General features: G+C 46.9%; 2 protein-coding genes and 1 long non-coding RNA gene across 3 annotated transcripts in view; 1 reads left to right on the top strand and 2 right to left on the bottom strand.

The window, feature by feature from the left end:
* LOC309523113 overlaps nt 1-10,316 on the top strand; it is a 178,499-nt gene extending 168,183 nt beyond the window's left edge. The window contains exon 2 of the long non-coding RNA XR_014215262.1: nt 10,136-10,316. This is a non-coding gene — a long non-coding RNA (uncharacterized lncRNA). The remainder of the gene's footprint in view (nt 1-10,135) is intronic.
* On the bottom strand, nt 3,488-13,362 carry LOC309523057 (vomeronasal type-2 receptor 26-like; the record flags this gene model as incomplete). The annotated part of the gene is made up of 6 exons (XM_082206840.1): nt 3,488-4,669; nt 4,930-5,056; nt 9,263-9,490; nt 10,200-11,009; nt 11,306-11,597; nt 13,139-13,362. The coding sequence occupies 6 exons, from the start codon at nt 13,360-13,362 to the stop codon at nt 3,771-3,773; spliced, it is 2,580 nt and encodes an 859-aa protein (XP_082062966.1). The 3' UTR covers nt 3,488-3,770.
* A 3,770-nt stretch (nt 13,363-17,132) lies between these two features.
* Nucleotides 17,133-19,482, bottom strand: LOC309523017 (uncharacterized protein; the record flags this gene model as incomplete). The annotated part of the gene is made up of 3 exons (XM_082206800.1): nt 18,971-19,482; nt 18,483-18,623; nt 17,133-17,360 (listed from the first exon to the last, which is right to left on the bottom strand). The coding sequence occupies exons 1-3, from the start codon at nt 19,034-19,036 to the stop codon at nt 17,133-17,135; spliced, it is 435 nt and encodes a 144-aa protein (XP_082062926.1). The 5' UTR covers nt 19,037-19,482.
* Between the last annotated feature and the right edge of the window lie 13 nt (nt 19,483-19,495).

Raw genomic sequence — 19,495 nt, 5'->3', positions numbered from 1 at the left:
AAGACTTATTGGAAAGTAAAACTCCGAGGTGGATTTCACCAATAGAGGCCAAAGCTCGGAAAACATCCAATATGGAGGCATATTGGCCGAAATATTGGGAAATAATAGAAAACATTGGAGGTAATTGGAGGTTGCAGAGCTTTGAAAAATTAAAGGATAAGGTGCAAAATTGGTTACATTATGCCCAAATTAATGAGGTTTTTAAGCAAGACAAAAAAATAGGATTCCAGGTGGAAAAATCGAAACTTGAGACAGAGTTGCTAGAACCAAAGACCAAGGTAATTTCGAGAATGTACAACTTGCTGCTTAAATGGAACACTCAGGATGAAATAGTTAAAACAGCCATGATAAAATGGGCTCAAGACATTGGTTACAATATCATGTCAGAAGACTGGGAAAAGTTATGGACCACCGGTATGAAGTTTACGGCATGTAATGCCTTGAAAGAAAACATTATGAAAATGGTATACAGGTGGTACATGACCCCAGTCAAACTCGCTAAGATATACCATTTGTCTGATAATAAATGTTGGAAATGTAAGGAGGCTGAAGGGACATTCTTTCACCTCTGGTGGACGTGCCCAAGATTGAAGGCCTTTTGGGAAATGATCTATAATGAGTTAAAGAAGGTGTTTAAGTACACCTTTCCCAAGAAACCAGAGGCCTTCCTTCTGGGCATTGTCGGCCAGAAGGTGTTAAAAAAGGATAGAACTTTCTTTATGTATGCTACAACTGCAGCAAGAATTCTTATCGCCAAGTATTGGAAGACCCAAGATTTGCCCACACTGGAGGAGTGGCAGACGCAACTGATGAACTACATGGAACTGGCTGAGATGACTGCAAGAATCCGGGACCTGGGAGAAGAGGCAATGGAGGAGGATTGGAAAAAATTCAAAGACTATTTGCAAAAGTATTATAAGTTGTATGAAACATAAGATGTCGTATGATTTAGAACGTTAGCCCCAGCAATGAAGTTTAATTATTTAGGAAATTGTTAACATTCGGGAAAGAACCAAAGTTTAAATGGGTTAAATGATATCAGGTTATATTTTTAGAGTAAACGGAGAACAAGAGATTTAAACTTAAATTGCAATTGAAAATATAAAGAAAAACACGAAATAAGGGTATAATTTGCTGATGACTTTATTATCAAGAATGCACTATGCGGGAGACGTGGGGAAGTCCAATGGAAATTTGAAATAAGTTATTGAAATGGATGTTATTTTCTGTTCTTTTTTCTTTTCTTTTCTTTTATTCTGTCTTTTCTTATTTGTAATTTGGAAAAATGTAATAAAAATTATTATAAAAAAATAATAAAAAAATAAAATGTGGGGGGAGGGCAGAGGCTGTTATTGGGTTGTTGTTTTTATTTTGATTAAATATATTGTGGTTTTATATTTTGATTTTGCTCTCTGAACTGCCCTGAGGCCTCCAGGCATAGATTCAATATATAGCTATATAGATTCAATAAGTAAATAAATATGAAGGAATAAATGGAGAATGCTGAGAATCCTCAGTACTGTGAACGGGATACATGGTGGTGGGATTTTGTTTCTTGGCGGCTGCTAGAGACAGAGACTGGTGGAGCCTGCGATGGGGAGGGATTTCTCAAGCCCACCCTCTGGCCGCTTTGGGTGGGTCTGGGCTGCTTGATTCCTGCCGCTCTCTTCTGGTTCTCCCCCGGAAGGGAAGTAGCGCCTTGGTGGCTTCGAAGAAACTTTAAGTGAATTTCCACCCCATCTTTGAAAGGCTTCTCCAACAGAGGGAAGCTCTCTGGGGTTGGTGGAGGGAAGAAAGGTTGCTCTGAGCCTTAGGCTCTCCCTTCCCCTTCGACATGTTCTGCGGAAGGTGAGCTTCTGTTGCACATGGAGCCAACTTGCTCCTTGTCTTTGAGCAGAAACTTCTCTACTCAGAAACAAATTGTGTGTGCAGAAGCCAGGCTAGTATTCTAGCAGCTTTATTATTCTTTATCAATTTATTTATTCTTCTTTATTTATTTACTTATTTAATCTGATTCATAAAATCCAGCAGCACTTGATTAGGCCAATAACCCCTAAAGCACTTTATTTTAAGATAAGCAGGACATTCAGAAAAAAGCCAGGCTAGCATTCTAGCAGCTTTATTATTTTTTATCAATATTTATTTATTTATTTATTTATTTGATCTGTTTCATAATATCCATGCCCCACTTGTTTGGGCAAATAACTCTCATCTCTAACGATGTAACTCCATTTAAGTCTCCCATTAGTATACAGTGGTACCTCTGGATGCGAACAGGATCCGTTCCGGAGCCCCGTTCGCATCGTGAAGTGAAAGCAACACACGTCTGCACGTGTGCAGATCGCAAATTGTTGCTTCCATAACATAACATAACAACATAACATAATATAATATACCATACTTTTCCGTGTATGAGACGAGTAAAATGGGACCCCCCTTTTTCTTAATTTTCAGTTCCCAAAAATAGGGGGTGTCTTATACACGGGGGCATGTTCTACATGGTAAAATACAGTAATATGTAATATTATAATATAATATAATATAATAGGAAAAGGTAAAGGGACCCCTGACTATTAGGTCCAGTCGTAGCCGACTCTGGGGTTGCGGCGCTCATCTCGCTTTATTGGCCGAGGGAGCCGGCGTACAGCTTCCGGGTCGTGTGGCCAGCAGGACTAAGCCGCTTCTGGCGAACCAGAGCAGCGCACGGAAACGCCGTTTACCTTCCCGCCGGAGCAGTGCCTCTTTATCTACTTGCACTTTGACCTGCTTTTGAACTGCTAGGATGGTAGGAACAGGGACCGAGGAACGGGAGCTCACCCCGTCAAGGCGATTCGAACTGCCGACCTTCTGATCGGCAAGACCTAGGCTCTGTGGTTTGACCCACAGCACCACCCGTGTCCCAATCTAATAATATAATATAATATAATATAATATAATATAATATAATATAATATAATATACCTTGCCCCAGCTCTCCCTGCTTTCCACTGCTGCCTTTCGTGACCCATTGCCTTCCCCAGCTCTACTCTCCCCGCCTCCTTTCACAATGACTCGCCCAGATTGGCGTAGGCGGCCTGCCATTCCCGTGAGCGCCGGAGTTCCCTCTCCCCTCTAACCCTATTCCTAACCCTGGCCAGTGCAATAAAATTCATTGGACCCCAGTCACGTCTTGGCTAAGGTCAGCTGCTACTCTTTGGAACAGAGAGCAGAGCTTACACAATACAGAAATTAAACCAACAGACTACGGAAGAGAACTTAAATGAATTTCTCAGTTTATTGATATACAAAGCTTAGGAGAACGAAATGGTGTGAAGTGAGCTTATGAATGATAGCGCATAAATGCGGGGAATGGAACATAGAAAACTGTATACATAGAACTGGCATAACCAAACAGTATTGGGGAATATTAGAATTGATATAGTTAATAGGTAGTCATGACAAAGGAAACAGACTCAAAAACCTAACTCCTCTCTCCCTCGAGTTGTTGTGAGATAAATATAAGTTCCCAAAACACAAAATTATTAAAAGATAATAGTTTATAAACTAAGGGCAGTAGACCAGGACTCATGGTAGTCCTTGGCAAAGCAAGGTAGCAAAACATTTCCTCCCATCTTACTGTTCATGTGAACAGGACTTCCTAAAACCCAGGCTAAGAATGAACACAATCTCTTTCAGTGGTCGAGAATAAGCAACATGGATGAGTAGCTGTGTTTCCTTTAGGCACTTCTGGACATCATGAACATGGACTATTTTAAGAATCAGATGTCCCCTTAATTCCTTGTTGTCAGGTGCTCCTTTGTGTTCAGATCAGGCCTCAGCACAATAATGTAGCACTTGGGAAGGAAGATGCAGCCCAGAAGCCCAGCACTGGAGGCCAACATAGAGAAGATCTGCACGGCCACCATGTACTTGCCCTTGGTGCTCAGGTAGGTGGGCACAAAAGACACCCAAACACTGCAGAAGACCAGCATGCTGAAGGTGATCAGCTTGGCTTCGTTGAAGGAGCCGGGCAACTTCCTGGCTAGGAAAGCCACCGTGAAGCAGGTGGCAGCCAAGAAGCCCAGGTAGCTGAGGGCAACATAAAACATGGCCACAGACCCTTCGTTGCATTGCAGGATGATCTCCTCCACCTGGGAGTGCATGTCAGGCTCTGGGAATGGGGGAGAAGAGCCCAGCCAGATGGTGCAGATGAGAACTTGCGCCCCAGAACAGAAGATGACAATGGAGTTGGCCAGACTCTTGCCCAGCCATCTCCTCACCCTGTTCCCGGGCTTTGTGGCCAGGAAGGCCAGCACCACCGTGATGGTCTTTGCCAAGACAGAAGAAGCAGCAACTGAGAAGATGATGCTGAAGGCCATTTGTCGGAGAAGGCAGGTCTCTTTCCTTGGGCGCCCGATGAAGAGGAAGGAGGACAGAAAGGAAAGCAGGAGGGAGACGAGCAGGATGTAGGAGAGGTCCCGGTTGTTGGCTTTGACTATGGGAGTTTCCTTGTATTTAATGAAGATTCCCAACACAATGCCTGCTATAAAGGACAAGAAGAGGGCAACGGAAGCTAAAACCATTCCCAAATATTCTCCATAAGTCAGGAAGGTGGTAATCTTGGGGACACATTGATCTCTGTCCTTGTTTGAATGGTGATCTTCTGAGCATTTGGTGCAATGTTCTGCATCTGGGGAAGAGAATAAGAGTGGCTGCAGCATCACTTACATCCCTCATGATCTGTGCTTATTACGTTTTGAAGAAATCCTAGAGATTTCTTCCTTATGATCATTCCTTTCAACTCTCTTCCAGGATGTAATGAAGGCGATTTATCCTAAAGAAATTGAGGAAGGAGCCACATTCTACAATGTCTGCAGAATTCTCACAAAAAGTGTGTGAGACTGGATCTCTGCCCTGTGTTTACTCTCCTTCCCCCTTGGAGTCACCCACCTTCCTGGGCGGAGAAGGTCCCTTCCGCACACTGAGCACAAGCGTAGCAGCAAATGGGCTTTCCTTCTAGAACCACCTTGGCATATCCAGGTCGACATATTTCTGTACACCTGGAACGAGGCACGGCCTAACCAGAAAGACAAGAAGGTGCAACAAAGAGGAACAGTTAGGATTATTTGTGAGTATGTAATGCACTCATGGAATGAATTCAAATGGATCTCTGGACTACAGCCTTTGACTCCCTCATCAGGGTCCTTTCAACCCCCCACTGACCATTGGGGTGACCAGAATATCTTTTTCTTCGTAATTCGTTCAGGACAACTGAGGTTTGCGCCACAGAACTCTGTTTCCTCTTCTCCATTTACCTGCTTCCCTACTTAATAAATCTTCAAAGAAAATGGCATTGGAGTCTGAAATGTGATTTCCCAAATTTCAGTATTCTGATAATCTCTCAACCACTAATTAAGACAAATTTAATATTACTTTTCCAAATATTGGTTTCCCTCACTCTGTTCTTGAGGCATGCAAGGTTTCCTCTCGTCATTGATGTATTTCCCTAATTATTTCTAGTTCACGTGCCATTCCTTAACATCAAACTCATATTACAATAGGGTTGGTTTGTTTTTAACTTCTCATCCTTCACCAACAGCCGTGCACTTCTCAATTCCTGCACGTACTATAGTTTAACATTTGCAACATCTACAGTGAGCTTACTCCACAAATTACAAAATTAAAATAATCCACCCTAAATCAGTAATTATCATTTCAATAATAATAATAATAATAATAATAATAATAATAATAATAATTTATTTATACCCCGCCAATCTGGCTGGGCTTCCGCAGCCACTCTGGGCGGCTTCCAAAAGAATATTAAAATACCGTAATACATCATTAAAAGCTTCCCTAAACAGGGCTGCCTTCAGATGTCTTCTAAAAGCCTGGTAGTTGTTGTTCTCTTTGGCATCTGGTGGGAGGGCGTTCCACAGGGAAGGCACCACTACCGAGAAGGCCCTCTGCCTGGTTCCCTGTAACTTGGCTTCTTGCAGTGAGGGAACCGCCAGAAGGCCCTTGGAGCTGGACCTCTGTGTCCGGGCAGAACGATGGGGGTGGAGACGCTCCTTCAGATATACGGGACCAAGGCCGTTTAGGGCTTTAAAGGTCAGCACCAATACTGGTAAACAGCTGCCCTGGACACAGATTTGACCTGTGCCTCCATGGACAGCTGTGAGTCCAAAATGACTCCCAGGCTGCGCACCTGGTCCTTCAGGGGCACAGTTACCCCATTCAGAACCAGGGAATCCTCCACACCTGCCCACCTCCTGTCCCCCAAAAACAGTACTTCTGTCTTGTCAGGATTCAACCTCAATCTGTTTGCCGCCATCCATCCTCCAACCGCCTCCAGACACTCACACAGGACCTTCACCGCCTTCACTGGTTCTGATTTAAAAAAGAGGTAGAGCTGGGTATCATCCGCATACTGATGAACACCCAGCCCAAACCCCCTGATGATCTCTCCCAGCGGCTGCATGTAAATGTTGAAAAGCATGGGGGAGAGGACAGAGCCCTGAGGCGCCCCACAAGTGAGAGCCCAGGGGTCTGAACACTCATCCCCCCCACCACTTTCTGAACACGGCCCAGGAGGAAGGAGCGGAACCACTGTATGACAGTGCCCCCAGCTCCCAGCCCCTCTAGACGGTCCAGAAGGATGTTATGGTCGATGGTATCAAACGCCGCTGAGAGATCCAGCAGAACTAGGAAACAGCTCTCACCTTTGTCCCTAGCCCGCCGGAGATCATCAACCAGTGCGACCAAGGCAGTTTCAGTCCCATAATGAGGCCTGAATCCCGACTGGAAGGGATCCAAATGGTCCACTTCTTCCAGGCGTGCCTGGAGTTGTTCAGCAACCACTCGCTCAATCACCTTGCCCAAGAATGGAAGATTTGACACTGGGTGATAGTTGGCTATCGTGGCCGCATCTAAAGATGGTTTTTTAAGAAGTGGTTTAATAACCGCCTCTTTCAGCGGGTCTGGGAAGGCTCCCTCACGGAGGGAAGCATTCACCACCCCACGAAGCCCATCGCCCAGCCCTTCCCGGCTAGCTTTTATAAGCCAGGATGGGCAAGGATCAAGGAGACAAGTGGTTGGTTTCACTCGTCCAAGCAGCCTGTCCACATCCTCAGGGGTAACAGATTGGAATTGATCCCACACAACTTGACTAGACAGGACTCTAGCACTCTCCTGCCCCGGCCCTGCTCCCACGGTGGAGTCTACCTCTTCTCGAATCTGAGCGACTTTATCTGCAAAAAACTTTGCAAAGTCATTGCAGGAGATCATGTGGCCCGTACTGGGCCCTGATGGAGCAGGTGGTTATGCTAAATTGTGAATCACCTGAAAAAGTCTCCTGCTGCTGTTTTCCGCAGATGCAATAGAGGCGGTGAAGAAAGTCTTCTTCGCTGTCGCTATCGCCACTTGGTAGGATCGACATTGAGCTCTAACCCGTGTCCGGTCAGATTCAGAATGGGTTATCCGCCACTGGCGCTCTAGCCATCTCAACGATTGTTTCATTGCCCTCAGATCCGTGGAAAACCACAGGGCTGTCCGTGCTCCATGCAACCGGAGAGGGCGCTTTGGAGCCAAACAGTCAATAGCCCTGGTTAACTCCACATTCCAGCGGGCCACCAGGGAATCAGCTGAAAGGTCATCAACATGGGATAAAACATCCCCTACCACTCTCTGGAAACCATTTGGATCCATTAAGTGGTGGGGGTGGACCATCTGAATCGGTCCCACCTCCCTGCAAAGGGGAAGGGTCGCGGAGAAGTCCAGTTGCACCAGGAAGTGATCTGACCATGGCACTTCTTTGGTTTCGCTTTTACTTAGTGTCAGATCACCAGCATCCATCGAGGTGAACACCAGGTCTAAGGCATGCCCGTGGCTATGGGTTGGGCCAGACTTATTCAGGGACAGCCCCATGGAGGCCATGCTTTCCACGAAGTCCCGAGCGGCCCCTTGTAAGGTCGTGTCGGCATGGATGTTAAAATCCCCCAGGACGACCAAGCTAGGTGTCTCCAGGAGGACATCCGCCACGACCTGAAGCAGCTTGGGCAGGGAATCCTTGGCGCAGCGGGGAGGTCGGTACACCAAAAGGAATCCTGTACTGCCCCTATTGCCCAACTTCCAGAACATGCACTCAGAGAACTGGGTCTTCCCAATAGGACGCCTGGTGCAAACTAATGACTTCCTAAAAATCACTGCAACCCCCCCTCCCCGCCCACATGACCTGGGTTGCTGTGCGTAAGAGAAACGTGGTGGACAAGCAGCGGCAAGGACAGGCCCATCTGCTTCATCCAGCCAAGTCTCTGTTACACATGCCAGGTCAAATCCTCCATCCATGATCAAGTCATGGATGGCAGTGGTCTTATGAATCATTGACCTGGCATTGCACAGCAGCACCTTCAGGTCATGTGGGTATCCCTTGCTGATTCTAGTATCCATCCGGTCAGGACCAGACCCGGAGGCAGGGATAGTCCTCAGACAACGACTAAGCCTGCTTCCTCGGTAATGACATGGTCTGGTCTTAGCGTAACTCCTCCTCCTACCCATGATCACTGAGATCGGTTGTCCCAGTGCATCCCCCCCTGTGGAACCTGCCCCAGCCATTTTGTTTGCTGGGACCCACTCCCAGGCAGCTCTGACCCCTCCCCTTAAAATCAAATTAAAGCCTATACAAAAAACAAACTAACAGAACAATAAAACTAGAAAAACAAAAAACAAAGTTACAAACACAACATAATTAAATTAAACAAATTCCCACACCCAACTAAACACCCACCCCACCCCACCCCACACACCGAGGCCTCCCTGGAGCCCCATAAGCTGTGGAGGTGAGTATGGGGCCTGCCCCCAGGCCCAAGGTGGAAAATGGGCTTCAGGGGGGAGCGGTCCTCCCCAAGACTCACCGGCAAAGCAACAGCAATTGCTTTCCATCCTTCTGCATGTATGAAAACCCAATTGTTCACTTTTACTAGGTGTTTTCCCTTTTCCTCTACGTAGTCCATTCGGTTAAAGATTCTGTCCAGAATTCTTAAATTCTCAGTATGGCTCGGAAATAGATGGTGTCTTCTCTGAGGACCTCTGGGCTCTATCCTGTCTTTGAGCACCCCAAATCCCCCTTCTATCTCTGCTGCCGTGGAAAGAAGGAGTGGCGGTTGCAGCTGTTATCGACGGTCAAGACACCGTTGGTCAACCTGATATAGTCATTTTGCAGTGGTTGTTCAAGGAAAAGCATATTCAGGATCTCCTAGCCTCCCCTCTCTGTGATTCCCCTTACCTTGTTGAATTTCTTTGGCCACTCAATGGCTTCTGGGTTAATGGTGAACTTTATGCCAGCAGACGTCTCTCTCCTTATATTCCCAATTTTCACAAGGTCACGAGACTTATTGGGAGACATCACCCAGTTCATAATATCGAAGTCTGCTGGCAGCTCCCAGTTCTCATCCAAGCACAGCCTGCCTCTGGAAGTATTCAGACACCGGATTTCTCTCAAGAAAGGGTGAAGCTGGAATGACAGGGGAAAGCACCAGCACTGAGAAACCGGGAAGCCAAGATGGATATCTCAGTCCTACTCACTTCGACCTCTTCTGATTTGGGGCCTGCGTGTATCTCATGTAGACAGGAATTCCTATTCAGCCATTTCTATTACTACAGACCATGCAAGTGTCCCAGTTTTCTAGGGACATCCCTGAATTAGAGACAGTTTTTCATGTGATCCCGAAATTCCCCACTTTTACTTAGAATGTCCGTATATTCATTGGAGAAATGTTGGTGGATGTGGAGTTTTTCAGCCCATAAGCCGTCCAATCCTATATCAGGAATTTTTAAATGTTTAATATTTTAGTATGAATTTCTTTATGTTGGGAGGTGCCCAGAGTGAGGAGGCAACTGAAGAAGATGTATAAACAGTGCTATTTTTCTAGAAAAGAAGGTGCCAGAACTCACCATGAACACCTCCCTCTGAGAATGGCAATGGCACCCACCTGAAAGGTGTCAGAATTGAGTTCCAGCGAGTTCCCACCTGAAAAAAAGCCCTGGGTATAAACAGAAAGATTATCATTATGGAATGGGATGTTTCTATTTTCATCAGAGAAATGTTGGGCGGTATGCTACTATTACTAATACTAATAGTAACTATGATATTTTACAGGTCTATCCCCAGTCAAGATCAGCATCTGTGTGGACTGCAGTTTGCAAAAGGGGGAAGGAAATACCTGCCACGGCTGTAGCCTTTGGGGTCCCCATTGCTCTCCTTCCTCCACCATCAGCCTCCTCTGGGATCTAGATGAAAGCGAAGCATGCAATGCCTGAGCCACAGCTTGAACATTGATGTAAGTGCCATAGCTGTCATAAGACAGGACTCTCTCACGCTCCTCTTGGGGCAATGGCTGCAGTTTCTCCTCCTCTCTGCATCTTATTCTGCCTTTCACGGACAACAGGTGCTTTGAATATGAACACTGAAATGCTTGATTGAAATAATCCCCAAGATTGGTCTGCAATTTATATTTGTCACCTTTGCTGCTCCTTATTCCAGTCTGAATTGCAAAGGACAGAGAACCATGGAGGTGCTGGAATAGATTTGGAGGGAGGAAAAAGCCAATTCTGATTTCTAGCAAAGCTGTTGTGATCCAGACTTTTGCCCCTATTTCCTTCTCATAGATATTGCTTATTACTATGAGTATTGTGATACCCAGTGCATTGGTTATATAGGAAACAAATACCCCAACTTGTCTCCATAGGAAAAAAGGTTCCCCAGGCCTGATAAATTGATTTAGATCATTTTCTGGTACTTTTTTTGATAAAGCAATGCAGATCCCTTTGCTGAGCATCAGAGGTTTCACAGCGCTCTCAAATCTTTCTCCACTGTCATTGTCTGGAGTGCAGAGGCCAATCCACGTCCATCCAAAATACAGGAGCAATTCAACAATCCCCTGGTACTGACTTTCCTCTTTAGGAGTCATCCAGTATATAAAAGGGAACAGGGTTGTACCTTCAAGAACCTGGGCAGTGAAGCCATAACTGATCTAGCAAGGAAAGCAAAAGACCAGCAATTTACTTTAATTTCAGCATAACAGATATTTAATTATCTGTAATGACCAATATCTAAATCTCTGCTGGCTGAGGCTGATGGGAGTTTTAGTCTGAAACATCTGGAAGTGTCAAGCTGGTGAAGGCTCAGTTTTGAAAAAGGGATGTTGGATCCATAGCTCAGGATTTCCCCATTTTTAAAAATATCCCTGCTTGACCTATCCAAAGAAAAAGTAGTATTTTATGCAGTTGAAATTCTCTGTGCTTCCATGCTCTCCCACTAGTTAGTTACCTGTGGGATTTTGTGGATGCCTGACAAGGCTGAAATCACTTTTGAGATGACAGTATTGCCTCTTTCAAGAACAGCCAGCAGGGGATTCTGTTCTCCACAGTGATAATTGGGAATATTGCATCCACTGCCTGCAAGCAGCTCTAGCATGGCGTCCGAAGTCATCCTTGCATCGAAATAGTTCTCATAGATGTTGTAGCCCAGAGTAATGTTGGGTAAGAGCCTGAGATCCTGGTTGATCTCTTCGATGGTGAGCAGGAAAGACAACATGTACCAGAAGAACCTAGGTGCCTCCCTGCAATAAATGAATCCTTTAAAAAGAGTGAAACGTATATTCATATGAATGTGGGTGGGGATGTTATATTATCCACAAAGATTAGTATTTATTTATCCTATTGCATTAATATCAAACCTTTTGCTTTCTCGCATAACAAAAATTTGGAAATCTCTGCTTTGATGCAAACAGCACACAGAGCTGTTCAACAGTGGAACAGACTCCCTCTGAAGTTTCCTGCTTGGCAGGGGGTTGACTCGATGGCCCTTGTGGTCTCTTCCAACTCTATGATTCTATGATTCTATGAAGGTGACCATGTGTCATGGATGCTTCAGGTGATATTCCTCCAGGTCCCTTCCATCTCTCCAACTCTATGATTCTTTTCTACTGCGGTTCTATGAGTAAGAAATGAAGGCGCCCCTCAAAATTTGTGATATACTGGGAAATTGCTGCAAAGGCTGCTTTTGCTGCAATGGTCTTTGGCTTTTTCCAAGGGGCTAGAATAAGAGACAATTTTATTGAAGGAGGAGAAGCACCAAATACCTTAGTCCTCTTTTAGTTACAAATGAGGACTTGTGGCTTGCAGGTTTGAGTGTGTATTAAAATTCTGGATCAGCCTCTACACCAATGAGGACACCCCCTGGTCTGTATTTTTCCATATAATCATTTTATTTGAAGCATATCATTCCTGCTCTTCACCCATAAAAATCTAACCATTTTCAAAAATTACTTAAAGGTAAAGGGACCCCTGACCATTAGGTCCAGTCGTGGCTGACTCTGGGGTTGCAGCGCTCATCTCGCTTTATTGGCCGAGGGAGCCGGCATACAGCTTCCTGGTCATGTGGCCAGCAGGACTAAGCCGCTTCTGGCGAACCAGAGCAGTGCATGGAAACGCCGTTTACCTTCCCGCCAGAGTGGTACCTATTTATCTACATGCACTTTGACATGCTTTCGAACTGCTAGGTTGGCAGGAGCAGGGACCGAGCAACGGGAGCTCACCCCGTGGCGGGGATACGAACCACCGACCTTCTGATTGGCAAGTCCTAGGCTGTGTGGTTTAACCCACAGTGCCACACGCGTCCCTCAAGAGTTACTTAAGACAATTCTAAGTTTCTTAAATCAGCCACTAAACGCCACGCAGAGGGTCTTAAAAATCCATTTGTAAAACTAAGATTCCTTAATGACAGTTGCTAAATTGTCCAAATGAAATAATATTGAATAAAGCCTTTGAGCCTTGGCATCCTGCAGGTGAGGAAATTCATTGCATCCTTTTGATCCCTTACCAGATTCATTGGCATCCTTGCAGTCTACTGAAAGCAACACAGAATCAAAGGTAGGAGAGTGTTTCACTAAGAACGACCCAGAGAACATTGAAATAGGAGAGGTTTGTGTGGAATCTTTTACTGGACCCCCCCAGCGCCCATCACCCCCAGCCAGCAAGACCAGTGGTCAGGTCCTGCAACATCAGCCCTTGGCTCCCCAGCCCTGAGAAAGGAGCTGTTTCCTTGATAAACAGGAACCACTAGAAGGACTGGAGAACCATGAAACTGTGAAGTACATACTTTTCAATCCTGGCGAAGGGTGTCTGAGAAAAGACGTATGGAGTTTCCTTAAGGTATTTTGGAGATATGATCCCACTGATGAGAAAGTGTCCAGGCTGGTAGTAATTGCGAGCATCCGTTTGATCCCTGACCAGATTCAAGGGGCATTTCGCCTTGTGGTTCCCGCAGACTCCAAAGGGCATCGTGAGCAGCAGAAGCAGCAACAGACGGAGCAGGGATCTCATTCTGGCTCTGTCTCCTCCCACCAAGAAGACAACACAGAAGAACCCAAAGACTTTTGCAAACTCAGACTGAGTGGGCTTTCCCAATCTGGGTGGTTTTCAACTCTACCTTCGGAGCTAGGAAGCACAAGGCAGGCACACCCCTCTTTTGCCAGCTCTGCATCTTGACCCAGTCTGTCTCCAACACAGGAAAAATTCTCTGCACCAACTTTTTCTTTCCCAGACCCAGCGCAATTAATATTGTCATGTTGCTTTCCAAGGCTCATGCAATCTCCAGAAATATCTCCTGAGCTTTCAGAAGATGAGATGACTATAATTTTGATTATTCCAAGTGGAATAAGTTTCAGCACAATAACTTTCCGAAGTCTTGAATGGCTCTGGCAGCAGGTGCAGAGCTGGAGAAAAACATGATGGCGAAAAGTCAAAAGGTGTTTTGGGGAATTGGAAGTTTGGCCTGAACTTTGCTCCCAAGGACCAAAGAAGAGGCCTGCATCTGGATCCGACCATCGACTCTCCTTCCTTGGAGGTTTTTAAGCAGAGTTTGGATGGCTATCTGTTAGGGATGCTTTAGAGAGCCAGTGTGGTGTAGTGGTTAAGAGCGGTGGACTCGTAATCTGGTGAACTGGGTTCGCTTCCCCGCTCCTCCACCTGCAGCTGCTGGGTGACCTTGGGCCAGTCACACTTCTCTGAAGTCTCTAAGTCTCACTCACCTCCCAGAGTGCTTGTTGTGGGGAAGGAAGGAAAAGGAGATTGTGAGCCGCTTTGAGACTCCTTAGGGTAGTTATAAAGCGGGATATGAAATCCAAACTCTTCTCCTTCTTCTAGTTGGCCACTTTGGGTGGATTTGATTCCTGCCAATCCCTTCTGGTTCTCCCCCTGAAGGGAAGTAGCATGTTGGTGGTTTTGAAGCAACTTCAAGTGAATTTCCACCCCATCTTTGAAAGGCTTCTCCAACAGAGGGAAGCTCTCTGGGGTTGGTGGAGGGAAAAAAGGTTGCTCTGAGCCTTAGGCTCTCCCTTCCCCTTTGACATTTTCTGCGGAAGGACAGCTTCTGTTGCACATGGAGCCAACTTGCTCCCCGTCTTTGAGCAGAAACTTCTCTACTCATAAACAAATTGTGTGCGCAGAAGCCAGGCTAGCATTCTAGCAGCTTTGTTATTCTTTATCAAGTATTTATTAATATGTATTTATCTATTTATTTGACCTATTTCCTAAAATCTATGCACCATTTAATTAGGGAAATCACTGTTGCTAATCTCCCTTTGCTGAGCAAGGTTTTGGAGCATGTGGCCGCACACCAGATGGTGGTGGTGGTTCCAGTCCTACTTGGATGGTCATTCCCAGACGGTGTTACTTTTCAGCGCTGGGAACCTTGAATGTGGGGTTCCGCAGGGCTCAATCCTGTCCCCCACATTGTTGAACATCTACATGAAATTGCTGGGTGGGGTTATCTGGAGGTTTCAAGTAGGTTGTCAGAATTATGCTGATGACACTCAGCTCTATTTCTCCTTCACATCTGCAGGTGAAGCAGTGGAAGTGCTGGACCAGTGTCTTGCCTCGGCAATGGACTGGATGAGAGCCAACCAACTGAAGCTCAATCCAGATAAGACTGGGGCACTGTTAGTGGGTGGTTCCCTAGACCAGATGGGTGGGAGGTCGCCTGCTCTTGATGGGGTTACGCTTCCTCTGAAGGAGCAGGCTCATAGCTTGGGGGTACTCCCGGATCCTTTGCTGTCGCTCGAGGCTTGGGACTCCTCAGTGGTGGGGACTGCCTTCCATCAGGTTTGGCTGGTGGCCCAGTTACACCCCTATCTGGACAGGGATAGCCTAACTACTGTTGTCCATGCTCTGGTAATCTCAAGGTTAGATTACTGCAATGTGTTATACGTAGGGCTGCCTCTGAAGACAGTTTGGAAACTTCAGCTAGTGCACAATACACTGATCCTGGTCTGACTGCACTGCTACCAATTCATTTCTGGGCCCAATTCAAAGTCCTGGTATTGACCTAGAAAGCCTTAAATGGCTCAGGACGGCAGTACCTCAAGGACCGCCTCTTTCCATATGATCCTACCCGGACCCTGAGATCATCTTCTGAGGCCCTTCTTCGGGTGCTTCCTCCTCAAGAGGTCAGGAGGGTGGCAACACAAGAACGGGGCCTTCTCTGCAGTGGCTCCCCGTCTGTGGAATGCTCTCCCCAGGGAAGTTCACCTAGCACATTCATTATACGCCTTTGGACATCAGGCAAAAACGTTCCTTTTTGGTTGATTTGATTGACATCCTTTGCCCTTTTAAAATGTGCTTCTTTTTGGGGTGTTATTGGGTTGTTGTTTTTATTTTTATTATATATCTTCTGGTTTTGTGTATTAATTTTGTTCTGTGACCTGCCCTGAGACCTCCACGTATAGGGCAGTATATAGATTCAACAAACAAACAAACAAACAAACAAACAAACAAACAGACAAACAAACAAGTCAGCTTTCTCAGGACCTTTATTTATTAAATTACATAGCACCTTTCATTGGAACGCTGCAGGTTGAATTGCTATAAGACTGAGAGTCTAGTAAGCTTTCCACTTGTATGGAGTGATGAAAGTTTAAGTAGGATGTAATCCTGGCTAATTAATATAAATGCTTTATCAGTGACTCATAAAGCATTTACTGTATTTTTTGCCCTATAGGGCGCACCGGCTCATAGGGCGCACTTTTTTGGGGGGGGAGGGAGCCCCAAAGAGCAAAGAAGCCATGACAGCAAGCGGGACCTTCTCCTCTGAGTCCATGAAAGCTGAGCAGCTGCAGGGGGAGTCACTCTGTCTCCTCCTCCTAGTCTTACAATTTAGCCCATTAACATTCCACAAAATGATTTTAAGATCCATGCAGATTCAATGGTTAGCTTCTTTATTTCAAACAAACAAAAAAAAATTATATAATGCTTTGCATCTTCCCTTTATGCGTTCCCTCCCACTTATTTTCCCCCACCCCTTTTTATTTTCTGCCTTTCCTTTCAAAGTCTTCCCTTAATACCTCCCCCCTTCCCTTATATCCTTCCTTTATAGGCTTATCACCTAAGACGACAATTCAACAATATAATACAGAATTATACATAAAAAGGAAATAGAACAATGCAGGACCATTAGCAAGCTCTGGAGGGAGGAAACTCAGTTTCCTTCTTATTGTAATTTCTTTGACCCACAGAAGGTCTCGCTGTCTCTTTTCTCAGTTCTTTTTTAGCTGTCCCTTCTTGCTCGCTTGCTTTCCTCCTTTCCTTCCTCCTCCTTTGGGCGTGGGCAGCGTGAGCTAGCAGTTTTTCTACGCCATATTGCCCTTTCTTTTCAAGCCACCTTCCAGGATCGTTCCCCTCTCAGTCCTGTCTTCTCTTTCTCCTCCACCACCGCAGACGCTGTCGTTCTCTCGCACTTCTCCTTCGCCGTCCACCCTTTGCCCGCTGTCTTCTCAAAAGGTGTCGGGCTCTAGGACTGGGGCTGGCCGTGTGGGACGCCGGCGTAGGGCCACGAGAGTTTGGGTTTCTCGCCCCGCTTCCCTCCGCGCTCTGATCTTTTATTCCTCCTCTCCAGTTTGGACCACAAGGATTAAGACCTGTGGAAGGACAACAAAAAGGAAATGTCCCTTAGGACTCGGGCGCCTCCAGGTGCTACTTCCCCTGCCACCACTGGCGGAGGAAGGTGGGGTGTGGGGGGGGGGTATCGCCCCGAGTGTCATCCCAGGGGGGTGGCAAAATCTCCCCGGGCAGATCGGTGCAAGCCTCCCAACTCCTCCTCATCTTGGTTCAGGGTGGACACAGCTGCGATGCTGCCGCATCCAGCGCCTGAGCCACGTGCAGAGTGGCCTCCTTTCCCCCTGCGCCCCACTGCTGCCTCTTGTATTGGGTTGCTCTGGTGGCACTGGTGGTGCTGGCGGCAGCGCTCTTCTGAAGATCTTGCGAATCCGGGAGATGATGGAACCCAAGCAAGTGGGGGTCTTCGGAGGCCTCTCTTCCTCGCAGTCCTGTGAGAAAAGTAAACAATTCACCTCCAGATTCTGGGAAAATGCCGCAATCATTAATCAATCAAACAAACAAACAAACGATTGATTCAATCCGTACGCCGTCCTTCATCTGAAGCTGTCAGGGCGGCTTACAGCATAAAAATACAAAATAAAAACACAACATATGTATTAAAAACAAAAACGAACTCATAAGCCAACCTCCCAATCCACAAGCATGTTGAAAAGGCCATGCGTTGTCCAATTAGCCCAAGGCTGGTTCTAGAGCAGAACTTTCCATGTTGGTGACACACTTTGGAGACATGCCTCATTTCGCAAGACAGGGATTCAGTTCAACTAGCCCTTTTCCAGCCCTGGGAGGAGCACACAGTTTGGAAAGCTCTGTTCTAGAGAAACGTCTTTGCTTGGCACCTAAAGATACACAATGAAGGTGCCAGATGAGCCTCCCTGGAGAGAGCATTCCACAACTGGGGAGCCACCACAGAAAAGGCCCCTTCTTGTGTTGCTGCCCTCCAGACCGTTTGTGAAGGAGAAGGGCCTGTGTGGTGGCAGGCTGTCATAATCCCTCCTTTTCTTTTTTGGGGCAAGGCGTTATATGAAAGGGTTGTAGTCAGGAGGGAACACTCCTCTCCCAAGTTCTCATGTGGTCAGCCTTGGAGAGATCTGAACGAGACACAAAACCAAGAACAAGCGGGTGGGGGGAAGGTATAGGAGGCAAGAAACCCCCAGAGAGAACCGGCTTTGCGAAGTGCCAACATGGTTTTATTATCGCCAAACCCACTTTGCAATTAATAACTTCCTTTGGCAGGAGGCACCTGGAAACGCATTCAAAAGAGATATCTTACAAAACAAACACCAAACCAAAAGCAACCCAGGAGAATTATCTCCACCCCCATCGTTCTGAGATCCAGCGCTGAGAGCCTTCTGGCGGTTCCCCACTGCGATAAGTGAAGTTACAGGGAACCAGGCAGAGGGCCTTCTCGGTAGTGGCACCCGCCCATTGGAACGCCCTCCCGCCAGATGTCAAAGAAATAAACAACTATCTGACTTTTAGAAGACATGTGAAGACAGCCCTGTTCAGGGAAGCTTTTCATATGTCATGAATGAATGTATGTTTCGTCTGACCTCGATTACGCTTTCCTCCAGGTGTTCTCCAGGTGGGGGGCACGGCAAATCAAGGGCCTCCTTGTCCTCCCCGTCCTCCTCTGGGGGGCTCTCTGGTACTTCCTGTGGTTCTTCCTTCTTGATAGCCACTTCAGAGGCTGCCTGCCAGCAGAGACAGGACCCCAGAGGTGGTGGCAGTGGTGGTGGGGAGAGGGGAGAAAGAGAGCAGCCCAGAATGAGACAGGAACCCACATTGAGTCGCTAGCCAGGGAAGCCCTACAGCCCTGGCGCCATGGGGGGCTGGTCCATCAGGACAAGTAGGGCAGCAAGCATACCCTTAGCAGCCCCCTGCCTGCCTGCCTGCCTGCCTGCCCCCTTGCTCACGACCAGTCCAGAAGGTGGCCTGACCGGCCAGCCGGCTTCCTCCTCCTCCTCCTCCTCCTCCTCCTCCCCAGCCTCAGGGTTCTCCAGCTCAGCAGGGCTTCCCTCCTGCTCTGTCTGCTACGTACCTCATTGAGGGAGTCCCAAAGGGAATCCAGGGAGGACAGGGAGGAAACACTAGAAAATGGTGACATATTTGGAAGCTGCAAGGAAAAGATGCAAAAAACGAGCAATTAAAAAACACAACCAAACGTTAAAACTCAAGGCACCCATAACTGAAACAACAGTTCCATTCTGCGATTGATATGCTTCCCTCGCCTTCTGCCAATCACCACTTAGGCCACGGCCACCTACCCAGTCAGGGCTGAGGAGATCCAGCCGTCTTGCGGTCTCCTCCTCGCCTTTTCCTTCATCATCCTTTTCATGGAAATTGTCATCCTCGCTGGCTGACTGCTGGCAGAGACAAGACCCCAGAGGTGGTGGCGGGGATTAAGGAAAAAGAGAGCAGCCCAAAATGAGACAGGCAGGAACCCAGAAGGCAGACACTCCTGCCCACATTGAGTCGCTAGCCAGGGAAGCCCTACAGCCCTGGCGCCATGGGGGGCTGGCCCATCAGGACGAGTGGGGCAGCAAGCACAGCACATTCACTCTCA

The sequence above is a fragment of the Podarcis vaucheri genome (assembly GCF_965113315.1).
Source record: "Podarcis vaucheri genome assembly, chromosome: 18".
Lineage (NCBI taxonomy): Eukaryota > Metazoa > Chordata > Lepidosauria > Squamata > Lacertidae > Podarcis > Podarcis vaucheri.
Note: the sequence above shows the minus strand (reverse complement) of the source record. Positions and strands in the feature narration are given on the sequence as shown.